This window comes from Saccopteryx bilineata, chromosome 1, assembly GCF_036850765.1.
Source record: "Saccopteryx bilineata isolate mSacBil1 chromosome 1, mSacBil1_pri_phased_curated, whole genome shotgun sequence".
In the NCBI taxonomy this organism is placed as follows: domain Eukaryota; kingdom Metazoa; phylum Chordata; class Mammalia; order Chiroptera; family Emballonuridae; genus Saccopteryx; species Saccopteryx bilineata.
The window spans coordinates 336,427,966-336,454,606 of NC_089490.1; the positions used below are offsets into that span (position 1 = coordinate 336,427,966).

General features: G+C 37.5%; 1 protein-coding gene across 13 annotated transcripts in view; it reads left to right on the plus strand.

Annotated features, from left to right (window-relative positions):
- The window catches only part of DLG2 (discs large MAGUK scaffold protein 2), a 2,196,962-nt gene that overhangs the window by 1,705,830 nt on the left and 464,491 nt on the right, over window positions 1-26,641 (plus strand). For 8 of the 13 annotated variants that reach the window (XM_066248982.1, XM_066249020.1, XM_066249039.1 and 5 more), the window contains one exon: window positions 15,494-15,649. The exons of the other annotated variants lie outside the window; for them this stretch is intronic. In XM_066248982.1, the coding sequence (XP_066105079.1) occupies window positions 15,494-15,649 (156 nt within the window). The remainder of the gene's footprint in view (window positions 1-15,493; window positions 15,650-26,641) is intronic. 13 annotated transcript variants of the gene reach the window in all.

Sequence of the window (26,641 nt, forward strand, 5' to 3'; positions counted from 1 at the left end):
TTCAAAAAGTTTGAGAATCACTGATCTATGGTATTAAGGTGAGGTGAGTGAGTTCAGCATGGCAGGCACAGAATTTAAGGGGCATCAAATAACCCAGTAGTTAAGAAACTAATATTTTATTTTAACATTCTAGATAGGAGAAGTAATACAAAATAATTCATAATGGTCAGAATATCAGAATTCTAAAGACAGGATTCAGATACTATGGGATTGCATAGGGGTCTAAGGTTTTGTCTTTTGCCTTTGAGCAGCATAGTCTAGTTGAGGTGGTCTGAAACAGACAGCAAAAACAGAGTGCCTGTTTTATTTTTACTCTATTGATTGCATACACGAGATCTGACCTAAGCTCCTGTAAAGGAATAGGGTGGTAGATGGTGGTTTATTTTCATTATATAGTTAATGTCATATGGAAACCAACAGAGAAATTCCATAGCATGAGCCATAATAGCCCCTTAAAGAATGAATACAGCCTGACCAGGTGGTGGCGCAGTGAATAGAGCGTCAGACTAGGATGTGGAAGGACCCAGGTTCGAGACCCCGAGGTTGCCAGCTTGAGCGCGGGCTCATCTGGCTTGAGCCAAAAAAAGCTCACCAGCTTGGACCCAAGGTCGCTGGCTCGAGCAAGGGGTTACTCGGTCTGCTGAAGGCCCACGGTCAAGGCACATATGAGAAAACAATCAATGAACAACTAAGGAGTCCCAATGAAAAACTGATGATTGATGCTTCTCATCTCTCTCCGTTCTTGTCTGTCTGTCCCTATCTATCCCTCTCTCTGACTCTCTCTCTGTCCCTATAAAAAAAATAAAAAAAATAAATAAAAAAAAAGAATGAATACAGATTGTTATTCTAGATTCAAGGAACCTCTAGACACTTTAGCAACAAAATTTGGAAGAGTTTCACTCTGGTTCTTTATTATTAGTGGACACAGCTACAGCTACCTGTATGTATCTGTCTTTTTCTTATGCTACCGGCTTTTTTTTTTTAACCCTGTTACCCATACATGTCATGTTTGCAGCATCAGGGGCTCAACTCTAGTCTAAGAAACTTTGGCTGGGGGAGGACTGAGTTGGGTTGGAGTCAAGTGGGGCAATTGAGAAGGGACAGTTGCATAATAGGATCAGATGAAGCACATCTTTGCAATTCACCAGCATCATGAACTAGCAATAGACAATGCTGTGGAAACAGAATAGCACGTGCTAATGGAGTTCAGAGAAGAGAGAGATCACCAAGGCCAGGGTGTGCTAATTATATGCAGTAAGAGCCTGTAGTTATAAACCCATAGATATGCAAATATATGCTGATGGATCAGCACTGAAGACTACAGAGCCATTTATCTCTGGCCCCTGATAAGTGGATGAAATAAATTATTTGTTTATAAATTTCCTTAAAGATTAAACTAAAACCTGTACCTACTTTTTCTCTCTTCTAAGGGCATCCACAGAGTGAAGAGAGAGAGTAGGTACCCCAGACTGGATTTCAAAATTCATTACTTCTGACCTAGGAGATTCTGGAGGTTTGGAACAGGATAAACAGGCCCTTTAAATTTTGACTGGCTGATTCACTCGGCTGAGAGTCACTTCCCATGGCACTTATTTACTGAGGTGATGGTGGCATCTGTTTCTGCCACCCAGATCCCAGTGACAGCTTATAAGTTGGCATTACTTCTCTGTCTGTCAGACAGGTCACAGAGAAAAAAAAATGCAGGGAATTACTAAGAATGCTGAGTGCTGGCTTAGGCCTTCTTTCTGGGACTCAAGGCTGGGAAGTTTTTGAGGAGCCAGGGCCCCTGGGTGACTCTCACAGGAACTGGGGCAGGCGTTGCTATGGCCAGACTTGCACATACATGAAGTCCATTCCTCTGAAAGTGGACAAACTAGGCACACTAAGTTCTTAAAGTGTCAGTTCTTTGAAAACCCTGGGGTTTCTGTGTTTTTGTAAAATCTGTGAGAATTAATGATGGTGTAAAAATTTTAAGCCTTGTTAAGACATTCAAAATAACATAAGGCTTCCTTTTTGTTTTCTCTCAAAGGAGAATCATAAAAAGTAAAAATTTAAAAAATATTATCTATTCATTCAAAGGAATATTCCTCAAGTACCAACTATATGCCATTCTCTGTGTTCAGACTGTAACTTGTTGTAGTACTTACTGGATATTGTAGCACAATATATATAGTACATAATTTATGCTAGAATTCTAGGACCGTAACAAAACTAGCAGACAAGTCTTCAAATATGAACACCATTTTATGCCACTTGAAAGGAGATTCTCACTGGCATTTTTTAATTTTATTAAATTTATTGGGGTAACATTGGTTAATAAAATTCTATAGGTTTCAAGTGTACAATTCTATAATATATTATCTTTATATTGTATTGTATATTTACCACCCCAAGTCAAGTCTTCTTCTGTCATGTATTTGACTCCCTTTACACGTCCCCCATCCCTCTTTCCCTCTGAAAGCATCATACTGTTGTTTATGTTTATGCATTTTTGTCTTTTTTATTTATTGTTGCTTCGGTTTTATATCCACATATGAGTAAAATCATGTGGTTCTTGACTTACTGTGCTTACCATGATATTCTCAAGATCCATTCCTGTTGTCAATGTCAGTATTTCATCTTACGACTGAGTAGTATTCCATTGTATACATGTGCCACATATACTTTATCCAATCCTCTACTGAAAGACATTTTGGTTGTTTCTATGTCTTGGCCACCATGAATAATGCTGCAGTCTATATGGAAGTATATTTATCTTTATGAATAAATGTCTTCAAATTTTCAGGTATATACCCAGAAGAGGGATTGCTGTCTCATATGGTAACTCTAGTCTTAATTTTTTGAGGAACCTCCAACCTTATTTCATAGTGACTATACCAGTTTACATGCCCACCAGCAGTGCATGAGGGTTTTCTCTACAACCTCTCCAACACTTGTTATTACTTGTCTTATTGATAATAGCCATTCTAAAAGGTGTGAGATGGTATCTCATTGTGGTTTTGATTTGCATTCCCCTAGTAGCTAATGAAGTTGAGCATCTTTTTAAATATCTGTTGACCATTTGTATGTCTTCTTGGGAAAAGTGTCTATTCAGGCCCGCTGACCATTTTTAATGGGATTGTTTGTTTTATTGTTGTTGCATTGTATGAGTTCTTTATATATGTTGGATATTAATCCTTTATCAAAGGTGTTGTTTGCAAATATCTTCTCCCATTCAGTTGGTTGACTTTATTTGGTGACAGTTTCTTTTGCTGTGCAGAAAGAAGCTTTTTAGTTTGATATAGTCCCATTCATTTATGTTTACTTTTACTTCCCTTGCATTTAAGGTCAAATTCATAAAATCTTCTCTAAGACCAAGGTTCATAAGTTTATTACCTATGTTTTTCTCTCTGTACTTTTTGTTTCAGGTCTTATATTTAGGATTTTGATTCATTTTGAGTTAATTGTTGTGTATAGTAACAGTCTAGTTTTATGCTTTTGCCTGTGGCTTTCCAATTTTCCCAGCATCATTAACTGAAATGGCTTTTAATTCTTCCATTGTGCATTTTAGCTCCTTTGTAAAAAATTACCCATATACATGTGGGTTTGTTTCTGGGCTGTCTCTTCTCCTTCATTGCTCTGTTGTGTTTTCTACTGATACCATGCTGTATTTTTGTTTCATTCTTTTAGTTTTTCCATTGATTTTGAGAAAGAGGGAGGGAGGAGGACAGGGAGAGAGAAAGAGAGAGAGAGAGAGAGAGAGAGATCATCTTATTGTTCCACTTAGTTTTTCCATTTAGTTGTGTACTCACTGATTGCTTCTCATATGTGCCCTGAATGGGGATTGAACCCACAGCCTCAGTATGCTGTAACAATGCTTTATCCACTAAGCGACCTGGTCAGGGCCTATGCTGCTTCATTATTATCATTGGCATTTTTAATTTAGCTGTTTGGTTGCAAGTGGACATTGTCATTATTGCAAAAAGGTTAATCATGTTTGTCGAGTGTTTTTATGTTTTTTACCTACCTATCTTCTGAAATATCAAGTGTTCTCTCAAGAAAAGGAACTGGATTTGATATATCTACTCTTTAGCCAGTGATTGTACAAAATGACATGTGAACAAATAGGGAAAGAATAAAAGACTAAATAAATGACAGGTAAAAATGATCCTGTAATATGAGTAGTGCATCTCTGCATTGATAAGGCCATGAATGAATCATGAGGAATCAAATCCACTTTGAAACAATTCTGGATATGACTGTAGGCAAAGAAATAAGGGCCTCTTTCTAAAATCTAATATATTTAAGCTTCCTTCAAATTTCAAATCTACTAACTACATGAGTCATAAAATAATATTACACCCATAACATGAGTCCAAAAGACATAGTCAAAAGTCTCAAGAGTTCAACAGTGTGTAATGCACAGAACTCCATTTTTTTTTTACTTTATAATAATTTTATTTTTTTTAATGGGGCGACATCAATAAATCAGGATACATATATTCAAAGATAACAAGTCCAGGTTATCTTGTCTTTCAATTATGTTGCATACCCATCACCCAAAGTTAGATTGTCCTCTGTCACCTTCTATCTTGTTTTCTTTGTGCCTCTCCCATTCCCCCCTCCCCCCCGTAACCACCACACTCTTATCAATGTCTCTTAGTTTCACTTTTATGTCCCACCTACGTATGGAATAATGCAGTTCCTGGTTTTTTCTGATTTACTTATTTCGCTTCGTATCATGTTATCAAGATCCACACCATTTTGCTGTAAATGTTCCGATGTCATCATTTCTTATGGCTGAGTAATATTCCATAGTGTATATGTGCCACATCTTCTTTATCCAGTCATCTATTGACGGGATTTTTGGTTGTTTCCATGTCCTGGCCACTGTAAACAATGCTGCAATAAACATGGGGCTGCATGTGTCTTTATTTATCAGTGTTTCTGAGTTTTGGGGGTATATACCCAGTAGAGGAATTGCTGGGTCATAAGGTAGTTCTATTTTCAGTTTTTTGAGGAACCACCATACTTTCTTCCATAATGGCTGTACTACTTTACATTCCCACCAACAGTATATGAGGGTTCCTTTTTCTCCACAGCCTCTCCAACATTTGCTATTACCTGTCTTGCTAATAATAGCTAATCTAACAGGTGTGAGGTGGTATCTCATTGCCGTTTTGATTTGCATTTCTCTAATAGCTAAAGAAGATGAGTATCTTTTCATATATCTGTTGGCCATTTGTATTTCTTCCTGGGAGAAGTGTCTGTTCATATCCTCTTCCCATTTTTTTATTGGATTGTTTGTTTGTTTGTTGTTGAGTTTTATGAGTTCTTTGTATATTTTGGATATTAGGCCCTTATCTGAGCTGTTGTTTGAAAATATCATTTCCCATTTAGTTGGCTTTCTGTTTATTTTGTTATCAGTTTCTCTTCCTGAGCAAATCTTCTTAGTCAGATGTAGTCCCATTCATTAATTTTTGCCTTCACTTCTCTTGCCATTGGAGTCAAATTCATAAAATGCTCTTTAAAACCCAGGTCCATGAGTTGAGTACCTATGTCTTCTTCTATGTACTTAATTGTTTCAGGTCTTATGTTTAGATCTTTGATCCATTTTGAGTTAATTTTTGTACAGGGGGAGAGACTGTAGTCCAGTTTCATTCTTTTGCATGTGGCTTTCCAGTTTTCCCAGCACCATTTATTGAAGAGGCTTTCTTTTCTCCATTGTGTGTTGTTGGCCTCTTTATCAAAAATTATTTGACTATATATATGTGGTTTTATTTCTGGGTTTTCTATTCTGTTCCATTGGTCTGAGTGTCTATTTTTCTGCCAATACCATGCTGTTTTGATTGTCGTGGCCCTATAATAGAGTTTGAAGTCAGGTATTGTAATGCCCCCAGCTTCATTCTTTTTCTTTAGGATTGCTTTGGCTATTCGGGGTTTTTTATAGTTCCATATAAATCTGATGATTTTTTGCTCTATTTCTTTAAAAAACGTCATTGTAAGTTTGATGGGAATTGCATTAAATTTGTATATTGCTTTGGGTAATATAGCCATCTTGATTATATTTATTCTTCCTAGCCAAGAACAAGGTATATTCTTCCATCTCATTATATCCTTTTCGATTTCCCTTAACAATGGTTTATAGTTTTCATTATATAACTCCTTTACATTCTTTGTTATGTTTATTCCTAAGTATTTTATTTTTTTTGTTGCAATCGTGAAAGGGATTATTCTTTTGAGTTCATTCTCAATTGTTTCATTGTTGGCATATAGAAAGGCTATTGACTTCTGTATGTTACTTTTGTATCCTGCGACCTTACTGTATTGGCTTATTGTTTCTAGTAGTCTTTTTGTGGATTCTTTGGGGTTTTCGATGTATAGGATCATATCATCTGCAAAAAGTGATACCTTTACTTCTTCTTTTCCAATATGGATGCCTTTTATTTCTTTGTCTTGTCTGATTGCTCTGGCTAGAACCTCTAGTACCACATTAAATAAGAGTGGAGAGAGTGGACAACCCTGTCTTGTTCCTGATTTAAGGGGGAAAGCCTTCAGTTTAGTGCCATTTAATATGATGTTAGCTGATGGTTTATCATATATGGCCTTTATCATGTTGAGATATTTTCCTTCTATACCCATTTTGTTGAGAGTCTTAAACATAAAATTGTGTTGTATTTTATCGAAAGCCTTTTCTGCGTCTATTGATAAGATCATGTGGTGTTTGTTCTTTGTTTTGTTGATATGGTGTATTACGTTAACCGTTTTACGTATGTTGAACCATCCTTGAGATTCTGGGATGAATCCCACTTGATCATGATGTATTATTTTTTTAATATGTTGTTGTATTCGATTTGCTAGTATTTTATTTAGTATTTTAGCATCTGTATTCATTAGAGATATTGGTCTGTAGTTTTCTTTTTTTGTGCCATCCTTGCCTGGTTTTGCTATGAGGGTTATGTTGGCCTCATAAAATGTGTTTGGAAATACTGCTTCTTCTTCAATTTTTTGGAAGACTTTGAGTAGAATAGGAACCAAATCTTCTTTGAATGTTTGATAAAATTCACTGGTATAGCCGTCAGGGCCTGGACTTTTATTTTTGGGGAGGTTTTTAATGGTTTTTTCTATTTTTTCTCTACTGATAGGTCTGTTTAGGCTTTCTGCTTCTTCTTGACTCAGTCTAGGAAGGTTGTATTTTTCTAGGAATTTATCCATTTCTTCTAGGTTGTTGAATTTAGTGGCATAAAGTTTTTCATAGTATTCTACAATAATTCTTTGTATATCTACGGTGTCCGTGGTGATTTCTCCTCTTTCGTTTTGGATTTTGTTTATATGAGTTCTTTCTCTTTTTTCCTTGGTAAGTCTTGCCAAGGGTTTGTCAATTTTGTTGATCTTTTCATAGAACCAGCTCCTTGTTCTATTAATTTTTTCTATAGTTTTTCTGTTCTCTAATTCATTTATTTCTGCTCTGATTTTTATTATCTTCTTTCTTCGGCTGGTTTTGGGTTGTCTTCATTCTTCTTTTTCTAGTTCTTTAAGGTGGGAAGTTAAGTGGTTCACTTGGGTTCTCTCTTGTTTGTTCATATATGCCTGAAGTGATATGAACTTCCCTCATATCACTGCTTTTGCTGCATCCCATAGATTCTGATATGTCGTATTTTCATTTTCATTAGTCTGTATATATCTTTTGATCTCTTCACTTATTTCTTCTTTGACCCATTCATTTTTTAAAAGTATGTTGTTTAGTTTCCACATTTTTGTGGGATTTTTTTCCTCTTTTATGCAGTTGAATTCTAGTTTCAAGGCTTTATGATCAGAAAATATGCTTGGTACAACTTCAATTTTTCTGAATTTGCTGATGTTGTTTTTGTGGCCCAACATATGGTCAATTCTTGAGAATGATCCATGTACACTGGAGAAAAATGTATACTCAGTCACTTTGGGATGAAATGTCCTGTAGATGTCTATCATATCCAGGTGCTCTAGTGTTTTGTTTAAGGCCACTATGTCTTTGTTGATTCTCTGTTTGGATGACCGATCTAGAGCCGTCAGCGGTGTATTGAGGTCTCCAAGTATGATTGTATTTTTGTCAGTTATTGTTTTAAGATCAATAAGTAGCTGTCTTATATATTTTGGTGCTCCTTGGTTTGGTGCATATATATTAAGAATTGTTATGTCTTCTTGATTAAGTGTCCCCTTAGCCATTATGAAATGGCCATTTTTGTCTCTGAGTACTTTTCCTGTCTTGTAGTCAGCATTATCCGATATGAATATTGCTACACCTGCTTTTTTTTGGATGTTATTTGCTTGGAGTATTGTTTTCCAGCCTTTCACTTTGAATTTGTTTCTATCCTTGTTACTTAGATGAGTTTCCTGTAGGCAGCATACAGTTGGATTTTCTTTTTTAATCCATTCTGCTACTCTGTGCCTTTTTATTGGTGAGTTTAATCCGTTTACTTTTAGTATAATTATTGATACTTGTGAGTTCCCTATTGCCATTTTATATCTTGCTTTCTGTTAGTTTTGTGTCTTGTTTGATCCTTCTCTTTCGTTTTTCTATCTTTTGTTTTTATTTGGTTGTATTCCATACATCTTTCCTCTGTTGCTATCTTTTTTATTTCATGTGCTTCTGTGGTGGTTTTTTCAGTGGTGGTTACCTTTGAGTAATGAAAAGGGTCCCTACCCTGTTCATTGTAGCGAACTATTTTGTGAATACTTTTGCACTCCATCGTCCTTTGCTACTGTTAATCTCCATCTTCTCCCCCTCTTTCTTTTTGTTGTTGTCACAGTTTAAATTTGGTTTTATTGTGTTCTTCTTGGAGCTTTTACTTGTGGCTCTGTTTTTTTTTTTTTTTGTTCTTTGTATCTGGTTGGAAAACCCCCTTTAGTAATTCCTGGAGTGGGGGTTTTCTGATGATAAATTCCCTCATCTTTTCTGTATCTGTGAATGTTTTTATTTCTCCTTCATATTTGAAGGATAGCTTTGATGGGTATAGTATTTGTGGCTGAAAGTTCCTCTCTTTCAGGACTTCAAATATTGGGGTCCACTGTCTTCTAGCTTGTAGAGTTTCTGCTGAGAAATCTGATGATAATCTAATGGGCCCTCCTTTATATGTTGTATTCTTCTTTTCCCTGGCTGCCTTGAGAATTTTTTCTTTGCTGTTGGTTTGTGTCAATTTCATTATGATATGCCTTGGAGTAGGTTTGTTGGGGTTTAGAAAACTCGGAGTTCTGTTTGCTTCTTGAACTTGAGGCTTTAGTTCTTTCCACAGGCTTGGGAACTTCTCATCTATTATTTGTTTGAGTATGTTCTCCCTTCCATTTTCTCTGTCTTCTCCCTCTGATATACCTATTATTCTTATGTTATTCTTTTTGATAGAGTCAGATAATTCTTGTAGGGCTATCTCATTTTTTTTTATTTTTGAGTCTCTTTCTTCTTCTCTCTGTTGTGCCTCAAGTTGCTTGTCTTCTATTTTACTAATCCTCTCTTCTATCTGACCTGTTCTATTAGCTAAGCTTGTTACTTCATTTTTCAGCTCGTGAATTGAGTTTTTCATCTCTGTTTGATTTGTTTTTATAGTTTCAATTTCCTTGGACATATATTCTTTATGTTCATTGAGTTGTTTTCTGAGCTCCCTAAATTGCCTTTCTGTGTTTTCTTGTATATCTCAGAGGATTTTTAGGATTTCTATCTTGAATTCTCTGTCATTTAGCTCCAAGGTTTCCAATATATTAAATTTTTTCTCCATAGATTTTTCCTCATCTAGTTGTGTTACCTCTCTTTCTTTTGTATCCAATATATTCGATTTTCTCTTCCTTAATGGCATCTGAGGGTGGTTTTGTTGATAGTATTAATGAGATTTAATAAAAAATAAAAAGTTAAAAAAATAAAAAATAAAAAATCGAAGTTTTTTTTAAAAAAAATTAATAATGAAATAAAGAAAAATAAAATAAAATAAAAAATTTTTAAAAAAGGAAATTATTCCTCCCCTCCTTTTTTCCTTTCCTCTCCTCTCCCCTCTTTTTTGAGAAAATCTTGTGGTGAACTGTGAATTATAACAAACAATGCCTGTGATGGAGGGCCTGAATTGGGGAAAAGTAATAAAGGGGCAAAAAAAAGAAAAAAAAAGAAGAAAAAAACAGAAAAAAAGGGGGGGTATGGACCCAGAAAAAGCAAATAAGGAAAAAATTTGGGTCAAGAATAAAATGATTTGCTTTTAGGTGTTGGTTGTCTAAGAGTTATGATGAGAGGAATAAGAGGAAAACAGAAAAATGGGAGGACAAATTTAAAAATTACTATTGTATTTAGTGGAACAAGAACTAGATAAAATGGAGAGCCAGGGATGGGAGCACTGCTAGTGAGTTAAAAAGGTGAAGTAACCCCCCCCCCAAATGCCACAAACATAAGTTTGAGTCCCAGATAAGATAATTTGTTTGTTATTGAGGTTTGAATGAGAGGAGATGTAAAGGAGAAAGGAAGAAACTAATATAGAGGGAGAAAAGAAAGAGAGAGAGAGAAAAAAAGAGGGAACCACTAAAAGAAGAAAAAAGAAAGGAAAGAGAGAGAGAGAGAGAGAGAGAGTTAAGGGTTTTGGAGTGCAACCCTCATAGAGAGAAAGGAAGAGGAAAGAAAAGGTAATGGGAGATGTAACACTTATGGGTAGTGTAGTTCAAGGAGAGGAGAGAATAAGACCGGCAGAGAGTTAATCGGCCAAATTGGAGGAGGAATAAAAGTATCAAGAATGAAGATAAGAGAAACAAACAAACAAATATAATAAAATGGGATAGGTTATAAAGTCTGCAGATTATTCTTGATTTTGAGAGGTTATCTTCTTGCTTTTTCTTTTCTCTCCCTCTTCCTGGTCGGTGACTCTCTATCCCGGGTTCTGCCCCTTTGGCACGCTCAGGTAGAGGATTGCAGTTGATAAGTCTCTATGGCAATGTCATGTATTGTGCTTTAGTCTCGTTGGCAGTCGAGGCTCATTAGCATTTATAGGCTCCGACAGTGAGAGAGTTCGTGTTCCTGGAGCCTTTCTCCTAGTCTTTCCTTCCTCAATTAGTAGCCTGATAATCCAGCTATGGAGTTGCCGCTGCCTCTGCCTGGATAGTAAGAGGCTCAAAGAGCTGGCAACTCCCCACTCTATTTCCAGTCAGCACAGGGCTCTGGGTAAGGTTCAGTCCGTCAGAGCTGCTACCATAATCAGGCAGGCTTTCCACCCACTCAAAGACCTCTGGCTCTGCCACTCTGTCCGGTAACACAGGCGGGCGCCCACTTCCGGGGCGCTTGGAGGAAACTCTCACTCACTATCTGCGTGCACAGACCAGGATATCCGACCAGCAGTCTCACGCTCTGAGTGAAACCCCCAACCGCATGGAAAAGTTGCAGGGTTGGAATTGGCTCTCGCTCCGTCCCCGTGCGCGGCTTTTGCAAGGCGCTGGGGCGGCCCGAGATTCCGCTTTGGCCCACACAAAGGCCCCTGACTCTGCCCCTCTGTGCGATAACATGGGCGCTCACTGCCAAGGCACTCAGAGGAATCTCTCACTCACTATCTGCACGCGCAGACCAGGATATGAGGCCGGCCGCGTTTCCCTCTGAGTGAAACCCCCACCAGCACAGAAAATTTCCACTGTTGGAATTATTTCTCGCTCCCTCCCCTGCGCGGCTTTCCCAGGGTGCTGAAGCTGCCCAGAGATTCTGCTTTCGGTCCACAGAAAGGCTTCTGACTCTGCCTCTCTGTGGGGTAACACGGGCACCCACTCCCGGGGCTTAGGAAGAAATCTCTCGCCCACTATCTGCGTGCACCGACCAGGGGATCGGGGAAAATGGCTGCCCTGCTTGTCTTTCTTTGTTTGGGTTTGGTGCGAGTGTTAGCTTGTATTGCCCGGGTTGCCACAGGATCAGTTTTTCCTCGGCTTGGATCTCCGTGCCACAGCCTGGTTCGGCCGTTTGTGCCGCGGCCTGGATCTATTCATCCCCCTTTGCCCACCTCAGTTTCTATATTCACAGTTACCAGAGAGAGCTGCCCTGTTTAGGTTAGTGAGGAAGGTGGAGCATTTCTTACTCCCTATTTCCTTCGGGGTTTGGTTATATATTTAGCCAATTTTTCACTCGACCATACCTTCGGGTGTATTGCGAAGCATCCGGAGGCTCCAAGGATAGGTTTTTCTGTTTCTGGTTGAAGATCTTGTTGAGTTTTGGGGGAGATTTATCGGTATCACTTCCTACCACTCCATTACTCTAACGTCATCCTCAGAACTCCATTTTTTTTTGTCTTGAATTTATGGGAGTGTTTAGAGAGTAAAATTTTTTTCCCTTGATTTAGTTAAGTACAATACAAGTAGGATATTTTTTTTTCTTAAAGTATGTATTAGGTATCTTTGATTCTGATAATTTGTCTCAGAATATAGTGCTACTGTGGTAAAAGGACTAGGGGAAAATTGGTAACATCATTTTTTTGGTCTGTCGAGTCAACATCACACTCAGAAAATTGAATCAGCCCTCCTAGGCAGAAAGTACAGTGTTACTGAAATGACATCAATATGAAAATGTTTTATGTCCCAAAGGAAGTCATCAGTTCCTCTATTCTTAGGCTCTGTGCTAGCAGTTTCAATTAGCTACCATTTTATACAGGTAATATTTTTAAATAAAGATGCAGTGAGTTCTCTAAAGAGTCACAGAATTTAATTTTATAGCCAGACAAAAGTATGTTTTTTATTTATTTTTTTTGTGTATACAGAACGTGTTAGATGCACCTGCAGCATAATTAAATGTACAGGCCCTATCTGTAGTGATTTTTTTGTATTTGATTATTTGTCTTACATTTTGTCAGAGTAAATCTGTTAAAATGAGGTCCTGTTTGTAGACCAAAAAACAATGACACTAGCTTAAACAATGTAGTCTATTTTTATTCTACATTAAAAAATACAGAGGTAAATAGTCCAGAAGTGGTATAGTGTCACTCTGTATCTTCAGTGACACAGGCTCTGACATAATGTTCCACTGTTGATAGTTCCACTGTTTTTATTCTCAAGGTTGCCTCATGGTCCAACATAACCACTGAAGCTCCAGCCATCATATATGGATTCCAGGTCAGCAGAGGGAGAAAGTAGGAGAGAGCAAAATTGTGTATGAACAATTGTAAACCTAATTTTGCTCTACCCTATATGTAAAATAGTACTTTATAAAATGTATTACTACAGGAAAAGTGACAAGTGGAAAACTAGGTTTCTATTGCCAAGCAAAAAGGAGCACATAGGTGTTTGGGAGGCAATTCACATCTCAGGATGGAAAATAGAAGCATGATATCAGGTCCTCTTGGGATAACCAACCCAGAACAATTCCCATAGATCTTGTACCTTCCCCCTCATTTCTTATTTAATTGGTATTTATGCAGCTCATTAATACAAAGCCCTTTTCCAACTGAATTTTTGTGTGGACAACCACATTTTAGGTGCAACAAAGACCGTCATCTCCCAATGTGACTTTTTTCATCTGATTAGCATTGTGGGTCTTTCTGTGGCCAAGATCATGAGAAAAGTGCACGTATCTTCATAAAGTGAAATATCTCAACAAAGTGAAAACACACTCCCCACAGATCAAAAATAGTATCCTAATCTGACTGTTTTGAAAGATATATTTCAATAGCTAACTGAAAGTATCTTTCCTTTTACATCATTTCATACAAAGTAATTTATTTATAAAAACTGGTTTGAAAAACATTTTGTAAGAATGATTTTGCAGCTGCATTTATTAAAGATTGGTGTTGACCATTATAAATTGTATGTTTGCATAACTGATAAACAAATTTACAAACTTGCTAGGTTTTTCTGAAAACAGAGTACTCATCTTCACTAAATATATGCCAACTTCCATAAAATCAGAACAATTTTGGTTATCTTATTTGAGAAACCTTAAATTTGTCTTGCAAATGTTACCGTATTAGCCACTGGGATAAAATAAGTCTACTCTGTTGTAAAGTACCTCATTTTACCACTGACATAATTATTCTGGAGGACAAAATAGGACTCTGAATTTCTCCTTCCCAATCCTCAGCCCTTCTACAGTGTTGTACACAATAAACAGATCAAAGCATCTCTTTTTGTGTGTTGGAAAGCTTTGTGTTAGGGAAGAATCTAATACTCTCAACAGTGTGGCTAAGCCGTGACTGGCTCATGATAATATTTTACATTAGGTAAATTTTTCTTTTAGTACTTTGCTTATTCTCTTTTCCTCCCTGCCCCCCTTCCTCCATTGGTTCAGGAAGCATTGATTGAGCACCTGTTATACACTAGGGTTCATGTTGGGGGTTGGAGCAACTGAAACATGGACTGCGCCCTCACTGAGTTTGTCATACACGTCCTGTGCCTCTGCTCAGGCATGTGGCCACCACTTGATGCCTCAGGAGTCTTGTAGCCCCAGCGGGTCCTGACCTGCTCCTTATCTTCCCAGTCAACTTACCCTTCCTGGCTCTGTGGCCCAGTCTGCTAGAGAGTTCTTCCATTTAAATTTATACCTTTCAATTCTTACCTTAAAGGGAAGATATTGGTAGCAATTTTGGATATGTTAAAGGACAGGGATAGAGCCATACGATTTCTTTTTAATAGCCAAGGATTTTATGGTCCATGGTTCTTTGACCAAAAATTATAGGTAAAATTTATTTGATTGTACTATGTATCATTGTGAGTAATAACTATAAAATATTGCTATTTTAGATCATGTGTCAGTATCCCTAGATTAATTCATTTAATAGAAATTTTACTAAATGAGTATCCTATTTTTAGTAAATTCTCTGAAATCAACTGTTGGGGGTACTCTACAAATAAATATTTAGAGGAACTGTCCATATAAGCGAATAGATGCCTAGGTAAGGCCAATACCACCCCCAAAAGAAATTGTAATATATGTGAAAAGTTGTATTCATATATTTATTCATGCAGACATTTGATAAATATTTATGGAATGTGTACTGTATCCAGACTCTGTTTTAGTGGCTAACAAAACAAATGAAATCTCTGTCCTCCTTAAATTTATGGTGTAGTGACAGGGACAATAATAAATTAAACAAAACAAACAAAAAAGATGGTTTCATGTGGAGAAAAAAATTATGAAGTGAAATAGGTGCTTTGAAAAACCTGTGACACAGGGTGTCCTGGCCACAGTGGTCAGAAAACAGACGGCTCTGAAGTACGCATTTAAGGTGAGACTGAAGTTTTCAAAGGAGCCATGTCAGAGGATCCCAGAGTGTGGCATTTCAGACTGGATTCTCCAAAGAGGCAGACATTAATAGGTTGATTATGATACTACAGAAGTATCCTATGAATTTTAGTCATGCCAAATATGAGCCAAAGTTCCAATTTCTAACCAGACATCCTGTTTTCTATGAAGACTCTTAACTCAAGCCAATCCCATTGGTTTGGATTTCTACTTTTGCATATGGTGAAATGCTACTAGGTGCACAGTTGTCCAGTATGTGTGCTAACCATGCATCTCTCTCTCTTCCTCTTGTATCACCAGGCCTCCGGAACCTGTTTACAGCACTGTGAACAAACTGTGTGATAAGCCTCCTTCTCCCAGGCACTATTCCCCCATTGAGTGTGACAAAAGCTTCCTTCTCTCAGCTCCCTACCCCCACTATCACCTAGGCCTGCTCCCTGACCCTGAGATGACCAGGTACTGCATGCGCTTCCTCACTTCATCTTCTCGAATTGCATGTGCTTCCACAATGAATGAATGGGTATAATCTGTCTCTGCTAACTTGTCCTGCACTAGACCTGTTCCACAAGGTGGACAGATGTCCTGCTCCTTTGGTGCAATGGGAGAAATTAAGAACATTGCTTGTTTTTTTCCTGATGTGTTCACAGAGCACTCAGACATGCTCACATGATGCTCCAATGTTCTTGGTTCCCATGCATTTTTAATCAAGTATTAGTTATATTTTTCCAGAAGAATTATATTTGAAATTTAAGCAGCACTTTCTCCCTCGATCAGACGGATGAAACAGAACATTTATTGAGTATATTTTTGGATAACATTTAATAAACAGTTACTATGCTCCAGGCATAACATAGCCTAAGAAGTAGATACTATTATCAACATTTAATATTTTAGTTAAAATATTTAGTTAATAATTTACTAAATATTTAGTTATAACTAAAATATTAAATTGGTGCCATCATTTAACTGACTTTAGGGGGTACTAAACAACTTGTCCAAAACTACATAATTAGCTGGTTCTACCACAAAGAATAGCATCTTAAACCTTCACAGTATGTTATCAAGCAAAGTGATTATATATCTTCTCTTATTTAGTTACTCCATATATATATACATATATATATATATTTTTTTTTTAGTTTAAAGAAGTTAAGGCATTGCCTTCAGTATGATATGCCAATAAGTGTGGATTCCAGATTTGATCTTAGAATTTTTTGAGTCCTTCCACAATTTCATAAACAAAAAATTTTTTATTCAGTGTGAGGAGGAGGGGAGGCAGATAGACAGACTCCCACATGCACCCCAACTGGGATCCACCCAGCAAGCCCACTCAGGGGTGTTATTCCATTGCTCAGCAACTGAGCCCTTCTTAGCGCCTGAAGTGGAGGCCATGGAGCCATCCTCAGCTCCTGAGGCCAACTCACTCCAATCGAGCCATGGCTGCCAGAGGAGAAAAGAGAGAAAGAAAAGCAAGAGGGTGAGGGGTGGTGAAGCAGATGGGTGCTTCTCCTGTGTGCTCTGACTGGGAATCAAACCCAGGACATCCACATGCCAGGCTAATGCTCTACCACTGAGCCAACCAGCCAGGGCCAACAAAATTTTATAAAACTAAAGGATGGATATAATTTTGCATTCATATTCTAAAGCATATCTATGGTAAATAATAAATCTTCATTTTTACATAGTAACCAAAGACAGAAAACAAAGAGAGTCAGAAAGGAAGAGAATTCAGTACTCTGTAAGGTAGTTCCAATTCATTTTGAATGGAGAGATCTCAATTGTGAGATCTCAGTTGTGGCTTACATAGTTATGTTTTCAGATAGAATATTTTTATGTCTTCACGATATTTTTAGGGAATATAGATTTTATAATAATTCAAAGTGAAAATGGATGTATCAGAACATTATCTCTAGGTTTTTGGTATTTTCAAACAATGAGTTTAGAAGTCAATTACTGACCTTCCTGGCAAGTTAAATAGTAAATTTTAAATTATATCTAACATTTCTAGAAATAAATTAGAAGACCTATTTTTGGCTATGTAATCAGATGGGGCATTTTCACTAATTTGTAACAATTAAATCCTACTAATGCTTTAGAATACTTTATAAATATTAATCATATCCTCCTATATTTTCAGCAAATCATTAAAACTAGTTTTTTATACAGTTAACTATCCAGTTTTGAACCTGAGTACAAAGTCACCATAGTTATAGGGGAGTGAGAAGATACACACACCTCAACCCCTTTCTAGTGATTATGCCTCTATAGTCAGCTACATAAAGGGAATTGACATCGACTGAGCTCTTCCCTGTGCCAGGCATCTTGTTAAGCACTTTGTGTAAGATATTTCTTGTAACCCTCACAATCACCTTATGAAGTAGATGCTGTCAACACTGGCATTTTAAAAATAAGAAAATTAAGGCTTGAGAAGTTACCCCAAATGCCCAAGATTATCCACTAATAAGTGGCAGCGCTGGGATTCAAACCCAGGTGACCATTAGCACCTGCATTGGCACAGGCATGATGGCAGAGATGTCTTTGCTTGCTGGAAAAATTCTCCACCCATTTCTCTTTTTCTCTCCTGTCTCTATTTTTATCCTGCCTTCTCATCTCCCTTCTTCTGGTTCAGTGTCAATGGACCTTTTTTTTAACCTGTGATCGTTTTAGATGAACATAAACATCTCTAGCATTCCCCTGGGGATGTTGATGCATCCCTTCCTAAAAACTCCCTAAAGCCGATAAGCAGATGATACAGTCTACCTTTTGTGTGGACCTACCAGATATGATTCTTTTCAGTTCACTTTTTGTAATTTGTATTATAAACATAGGGTTTTTTTTCCTAAATTAAAAAATTACAATATAATGTCAAATATTTCTTTTCCAAATTATATCCCCTGATCCTGCTATTCATCAGTCTCCAACCCCCACCCTCTATTGCCCCTTTGGGAATTTTATTTTCTATCTATTCAACTTGCCTCCTTTACCCCAATTTTTACTTTCTTCTTTTCATATTTTATTCTACACTTCTAGAAAAAAGATGTCTCTCACACACACACACATTTTAGTTGTATTATCACCAATACACTGGCACTAAAATTCTTGATTGCATCCCACTTTGCTTCTGTACTCAGTAAATAGCACATAATGAATTGACCCTGTTGGCCAAGCCAAAAACTTGAGAATTATACATAATATCTTGCTCTCCCTCACATCCATAATTTAGTCTACCTTCAAGTCCTATTGATTCTACTTCCAAACTGTACCTCACATTTATTTATTCTTTTCTGCTTCTATTTCCACCTTAATCCAAGCCTCCATTATCTCCCATCTACAATAGCTCCTAACTGGTCTACCACTTCCATTATTGTCCTCCTGGTATATTCTCAGTGCAGCCAAAGTGATCTGTAAAAATACAGATCAGATCTATTTCTCACCTTTTGCATTAGTATAAAATGCAAAGTTATTACCATAGCATCCAAGCTATGCATGATCTCACCCCTGCCTGCCTCTTAAACATCTTCCTTTGCTGATCACACTATTTACATTCACAAAATGCGCTAAATCTCTTTTTGTCTCAGGTGCTTTACACATGCTCTTTCCTTAAACTGAGAAGCTCTCCTTAACACTTTGCCTGGTGAACTTCTGGTCATCTTAGGTCTAAGCTTAAGTTACACTTCCTCGGAGGAGCTCCCTGAAAGAGAAAATTTGGTTTCCTGTTCTATTCTTTCTTTCTTTTTCCCCTTAAGACTCATGCAGTTTATTATTGTTCATTTACTTGTGTGATTTTTAAACTAAATGTCTGTCTCACACTCTATGCTGTGAGCTCAGTGAGTGGAATTGTGTCTAATTTGTGCACTGCCATATCTTTAACACTTAGCATGGTGCCTGGCACAGCAGGAGCTCAGACTTACTGAGTGACAAAATAAACACGGAGATAAAATCTTCAGGCAGACAAGCACACAGATACCTGTTCCAGGAACAGGTCATGGCTCAAGCTGTGCTTTACTCAGTTCTTAGTATGTACATAAAACAACTCCATGTATGAGTGAATTCAGGCATGGGAACAAATAACAATACATGGAGCTCATTTCATGCATTGCACTTTGACCTTAAATGATCTTGACTGCTGGTTTCCACATTGTAGAATGTGGAATTCTACAATGTAGAATTGTAGATTCATTAGGTAACCATCAGTTCTTCACAAAGACTGAGGATCTTTCAGAGACTATTTACTTCCTCTCCAATAGAAAATGTCTCTGAAGCAGTTGTTTCTTGAAATGCAGCCAATAATTTTTTTAAAATAAAAAGTTCAAGGATTCTAGTTCCCCTTATGACACCATCACTTGCTTTTATTCCCACTGTTACCATAAATAACTTTTAGAATCTCAGAAGTGGATAAGAACTTAGAATTAGATAAACAAGTACTTATCCAACTCCAGTAATGATGAAGAACCCAATCCCTTTGTTGCAGTGGAAATGGTATTCTTTTATGGAGTCACAGAAAATGCATGAGGCTTTTGCAGTAAGATTTACTTTGGGTTGAACTGGAAGGCTGCCCATGGGTTCCCAGTGTCTCATCTCTATTTTTCCTGCCAAGGAAAAAGTCCAATCTCATCTTCATTAAGTATTATAAAGACCAGAGTCAGATATTCTGTGCCCTGGTTTAATTCAGTTTGTCCCCGTCCTCATCTGGCCTCCACTCACTGGTCCCAGGCAGCCATTAGAGCTGCATGGCTGCTTGGAGAACTCTCAGGTACAGGGCAAGCTCAGTTTCCCAATCAGCAAGAGAGATGGGAGAGGAGAGTTCTTCTTTAGGCCTGTGTTTATATTTGTGGGCTGGGAAGGACTAGCTTTTCTTCAAGCTAACCAATCAGTGTCTTAATTTTCATGAGCTTGCATTGATTCCTCCCACTAACCAATCAGATCTTTCTTCTAAACTAAACTGACAGGCCTCTATGGCCATCCTTCCTGGCTTCTACTTTACTTGCCTCAGAGAGGAAGCACAGAAGCACCTCCCAGCGTAGTCTGGGAGTGGACTAGTTGTACCCTGGGGAGATAAAAAAAAAAAACCTGAGAGATGTTAATCCCTTTAATGGAACAGTCCCCCGGGGTGTCTGAAAATGCAACTTCCCAGTGAAGTAAGCAGGCTCCTCAATGTCTGATTCTTCCTGCTTCCTTCCCTTATTAATATTTAGCTACCTACCTTTGTTAACAGCTCTATGGGTTTATGTCTTCTACTCTTGGTAAATATTTGGGAATATTCTGCCCTGAAAAGGATATTATAAAAATGTATCTAATCAAATCATTGAAGCTCTGAGAAAGTGCAAGACCTTATACTAGGACAATTTTTACAAAGATATAAACTGACAAAGCCAACCCAAAAATGTTTTTAAAAATGCCTAACCCTTAAATTTCATTAGGTAGTAATACATATTTTTCAGGGCATTTGATGTTTTTCCCGTCTATTTGAGAAGCATTCACACATTGATACAGCAGTCCCTGTCTCCTGTTAGGATATGAGCTACCTCTGTAGAAGTTCGCATGTGAAAACAGTTTTATACCAACTTAATCCCTAATCAACATTCAGGAGAATGGAGGCCAGTCATAGAAGCTGGGAGAGTCAACCATCGCATTCTCTACATTTCAATAGGAATACGCCAATTCTAAGCTCTTTGAATTGATAGGAAACATCCAGGGATGAATTAATTATATACACAATTTACAAATTCTGAAACATCAACTAAAAGAAAACATAGATATTGTAAATTTTTCTTAGGAAAGTACTTCAAATTACTTGGCAAAGGGCCAGCTCTTAAGGCTGTAGATTATGTTTAGAGTAATTGACTTTAAAGACCTTGCAAAAACAAGAAATGGACAGAGCATGGAATCAAAATAACATTTGGAGCTCTGTGGAAAACAAATAGGATTGCTATGGGACTCCTGCTTCTGCTTTTTTTTTTTTCTTTTTTTTTTTTTTTTTTTTGTATTTTTCTGAAGTTGGAAATGGGGAGGCAGTCAGACAGACTCCTGCATGTGCCGGACCGGGATCCACCTGGCATGCCTACCAGGGGGCGATGCTCTGCCCATTTGGGGCGTTGCTCGGTTGCAACCAGAGCCATTCTAGCACCTGAGGCAGAGGCCATAGAGCCATCCTCAGCACCCGGGCCAACTTTGCTCCAATGGAGCCTTGGCTGCGGGAGGGGAAGAGAGAGACAGAGAGGAAGGAGAGGGGGAGGGGTGGAGAAGCAGATGGGCGCTTCTTCTGTGTGCCCTGGCCGGGAACCGAACCCGGGACTCCTGCACGCCAGGCCTACGCTCTACCACTGAGCCAACCGGCCAGGGCCACTTCTGCTCTTTTTTAAAAATTTTTATTAAAGGTAGTTTTTGATGTTCTAATTGGTTTTCTATTTGGGGAGAATGGTAAATTACTCAGTTTGTGATATTCCTAAGGCAAGAAGGATAATATTGCAGTCTGTTTTCTCAATATGTATGGTATATTTGTATTCATCCTTCTACATAACTGGCCCTAATTATTGTTATTTTGTCATTAATAATCAGAGGCAAGATAAACCAGATGAAGGCTAAGTAAAATACATTGGCAGATTTTGGATAGGAAAAGGACTCTGAGGCATTATGTGATCATAAAATATCTTCACTCAATGAAAAGTATACATTCATGAGACTCAGACTAAGTACCAGGCATTATCCTAGATACTAGGGATTCAGAGATGAATAAGCCACAGTCCTTCCTTTTAAACAGTTCAAGGACGTGTACATGAAGAATTCATTACTGTGTTGTGAATGATGTAGATCTACTAAAAGCTCTCAATTTCTCCAGTGTAGCTAACCCCTAGGTAACTAAATTCTGACCAGTATAAGAGGTTGTGATGGAAGCAAGCATGATCTTAGACCAGTGGTAGTCAACCTGGTCCCTACCGCACACTAGTGGGCATTCCAGCTTTCATAGTGGGTGGTAGCAGAGCAACCAAAGTATAAATAAAAAGATAGATTTAACTATTGTAAGTTGTTTTATAAAGATTTATTCTGCCAAACTTAGCAAAAATCCAACATAAAATACTTGGTAAGTAATTATTATTATATGCTTTAACTTGCTGTAATTCTGCTTTATAAATTTTATAAAGTAAAGTTACTTCCCTACTTTATAAATCACCATTACTGTGGAACCGGTGGGTGGTTAGAAAATTTTACTACTAACAGAGATACAAAAGTGGGTGGTAGGTATAAAAAGGTTGACTGCCCCTCTCTTATACTGTCTCTGCAGAGGTGTAAATATACACACAGGAATGTTTCTCACTTACACCTTGTTTCATCAATTCCTAATCATTTATAAAAAGCATTATTTAAGGGAAATGTATTCTTACTTTCTCATAGGTCCATCTGCTAGTACAGGTACAGAGCTCAGAATCCAGGTAAATTCACTCCCTTTATAGGAAATAAAGTTGACAGCCTCCAGGTATTTCCAGTTTGGGGACAAAGAGCAAGGTGTTTATCTCACAAGATCAGCCACATGCTGTGGTGACCTATCTTTGGCAAATTTTGAATCCTTGCAAAATAATAGAAAATTTACCTGGGCCTTTAAAGTTTTAACTGTTTCAAAGTTTGTATATCCAAAATCAAATATACTTTCTAGACATAATAATACTGTAATAAAAGTACATGTGAGTCTCTAAAAGTAAGCAAGGGAAGAATCACATCATTCTGCCTCTGTTTTTCTCAAAGTTTTCATAAAGAAACTGAGCTCATCAGTCAGCTGAAGGAAGAAATGTGTTACAAGTGAAAGGAATAACACAGAGATAAGCCTCATCGAGTGTAAAGCACAGTGCATTCTGGGCCCCTGATAGTTCTCTGTGGCTAAAGGTTACTGAATGGGTGATGAAGTTGGAGACACGGGCAGCTGCAGAGCATAGAGGGCCTTACTTGCCAAGCTGATGATTTGGGACTTTATCCTGTAAGTAGTGAGGAGCTGTTGACAAGTCTTAAAGCCGAGCAAAAGTATAATTTGATTTGTGCTATTTAAGATCACTCTGTCAGCTGTGTGGAGAGAGTTTAAAGGCAGGGAGACTAGTTAGCATATCCACTGCAGTAGAAGTCGTGTTAAATTAAGTTGAAGTTGTGGAGATGGAGAGTTATAAATAGACCCAAAATTATTTAAAAAAGAGAACGAGTGATTGACTCATTCGAAGGAAAGAGTTTTCTGGGTTGGGGTATTCGCTAGACCAGGGGTCGTGGACCTATGTGACCCTTTTGATGGCTGCATCTGGCTCGCAGACAAATCTTTAATAAAAATAATAATAATAACATTAAAAATATAAAACATTCTCATGTATTACAATCCATTCATTTTCTACCACTCATGTTCATGGTTGCGGGTGGCTGGAGCCAATCACAGCTGTCTCTGGGACAACACCAAATTTTTATTGGATAGTGCATAACATACACAGGTCGTTGTATGGCTCTCATGGAATTACATTTTAAAATTTGTGGCTCTCTCAGCCAAGAAGGTTCCTGATCCCTGAGCTAGACGGTGATTGAATGACCTCTCTCAGACAGAGTGTGTACTCTTGTCTATGATAGATGTATTTACACATAAAATTCTGTAGAAGAACACTCAGTATAAAGAAATGAAGGCAAAGTATAATTGGTCTCTCATTTGAGATGGTGGCAACCTGATGTCAAAGAGAAGCCAGGGATTGTCTACATTTCTCCAGACAGTCTAGGTCTGAGGCCTTCCTCCGGCCATACAAATTATATGCATTTAGTAGGCTCAGAGGCTCCCTCACTACCTCAATTCACTCGTGAGAAAGGAAATAATCATATCTGTGCTGTTTTTCTCATAGGATTGTTGTGAGGCTCAAAGGGTGTGGAGCAAATGAATTTTCATTTGTTCACTATCCACATTAGTTTTATTCTTTCCATGTGTTTATTTTGATTTTAAAGCCTTAAGGTCATGTATATTTATTTTTAGTGTTATCACTAATCAGGTGAAAAATATTTAACAGCACAGGTAAATCTCCAGAGACCATAGAAAGCTGTTGATGTTAATTTCTTGTATCATTTTAGCATCAACCCTTCTCACCATAGGCAAAGTCATATATTTTTCCCTTTTGTTAATACTTTATAGGCTCCCTGTAAAAGGTGGCATGTTTCTAAAGCCATATGTGACTTCACACTTCTCTAAGACAACGTTCTTTCTTATCTGCTCATGTATCAGTATTTCTATCCTACATGTAACTTTTAGGAATGTAGACAAAATAACAGCTACTCTATAGAGCACTGATAAGTAGCCAAGCATTTCACATACCTACCTAATAACCCAAACACCTTTGAAAAGTGTGGGTTTTGATTTGGCAAGTGGAGGGGGCCAGGACTCTAACCAGGACACTCCTACACCACCCATGCGCACAAGGAGCCATAATTCCTACCAGGTACACATACCACAACTCCTCACTCAGTCCCCCACATCTCATATCCATTCTGCTGGGAATCTGTGGACCTAAAAGAGAATTTGAGGCCTGTTCACAGGATTTCATCTGGGAAATAGAACCATGAAGAAAAAAGAGAAGATGCTTAACAAAGTACTGACCTTCTTATGCCTTTAAAAGGCTGGTACAATCTTAGAGAATTCTTAATTTCATTGTTAATTAAAATGAGAAGGGGAAAGCCTCTGGGCATGGTTCGTAAGGCACAGCCCCTTCCTTAGTTTATGCAACAGTTTCTTCTTCAAAGGCATTCACTGCCTTTTTGAAGTAGGTGATCACTAAGCTCAATTTGGATTAAGGAAAAATAAGGAGAGATAATTGACTCCCACAAAGTCTCAGAGGCTGCTTATGCCATATTTTATTTTATAGCCTCTTCTTTCTGTACTGTGATATATGCAAGGGTTCACACTGAAAGAAAGACCCCCCTGGTTTGAAATTAATACATTCTGTATATAGATAACTTTTTTTAAAACTTGCTATTTACTGCTGTTGTCCTTCACCTTTCTTTCTTTCTTTCTTTCTTTCTTTCTTTCTTTCTTTCTTTCTTTCTTTCTTTCTTTCTTTCTTTCTTCTTTCTTCTTTCCTTTCCTTCCTCCCTCCCTTCCTTCCTTCCTTCCTTCCTTCCTTCCTTCCTTCCTTCCTTCCTTCCTTCCTTCCTTCCTCTTTTTGTTTTTTTTTTATATTAAGGTGAAACATTCTTTCATTAAGAATTCAAGATTTTTTAAAAAGCAAATTTAAAATTACATTGTGTAGTGTAAAGAAGGAAGGGAAACCAGGAACTCCACCTATTCCAAAAGCTCTCATTTTCTCACAACAACCCTGGTAGGCAGGTCATTTGTGGGAGGAGGAGAGGAACTGAGAAATGAGCCCAGAATTATATTATTCCAAAATTCCTGTTCTTGATATTCAGCTAAAATTCCATGATGAAACAATCTAAATCTTATTGATTTGCTTTAAAAAAAAAGAGAGAGAGAGAGCCAGATTACTTACATGTATCTGAGATGTTAGGAGTATTTCCCTTAATTTGAGTATAACATTTTTGTGTTTTAGGAGCAATTTTTATATTTAATTTAGTAACCATTATGTTACTGGGTTACAATAAGTAACTGAAGAATAAGCATAGTTTCAAAAGCAATCCTCTATGGAGGCAAAATCGCTATGAGAATATGCTAGGCAAAATCACTATAGCAACAAGTTATAGGAACTCAGAAAAAATCAAGACAATACATTTGACAGTAATGCCCACAATGTAAATACTAATGAAAGCCACTAACATGCACTGAGGGCTCTTTTGCGTTTAGTAGTGTTCCAAACTTTTATATGTACTAATTCATTTTATCCTCAAAACAACTTATGGGGTAAGTATGATTATTTCAATTTTATGAAAAATATGCAGTACTTATTTTAACTAACAAATGGAAACAATGGAATGAGCTATTCGGAATTGTGCGCATCAGGACTTATACTTAATATATTGATTTTATGAGAGTGAGGTCTTTGTTTTATTTACTGTTGCAGTCTCTGTGCCAGAAATGGTCCCTGGCATGTAGTACTAATAGTAATAGTGGTGATGATGATGATGATGGTTGAGGAGGAGAAGGAGAAGAAAACAACCACTATCATTTATATAATCTTATTACCTGCCAGACTTCACTGTATACAAATTAGCTCATTAATCTCCACAACAATCAAGCAAATTATTTGTTATTATTTTTGCATGTGAAAAAATTGAGGTCTGTATAGGTTGCTCACACAGATAGGATTTCAGTCTAAGTGGGCATGCAGCAGAATCTATGCTTTTAAATGTGCTCAATAAATATGTATTAAATGTGGTTCTTGCACACATGACACTCCTCAAGTATTAAATTCTATTTGAGAAAAAAAAAGCGCACCTTATTTAACTAAGTCAAATTTCATTAGATGGATAGATACAATTAGATAAATAGAT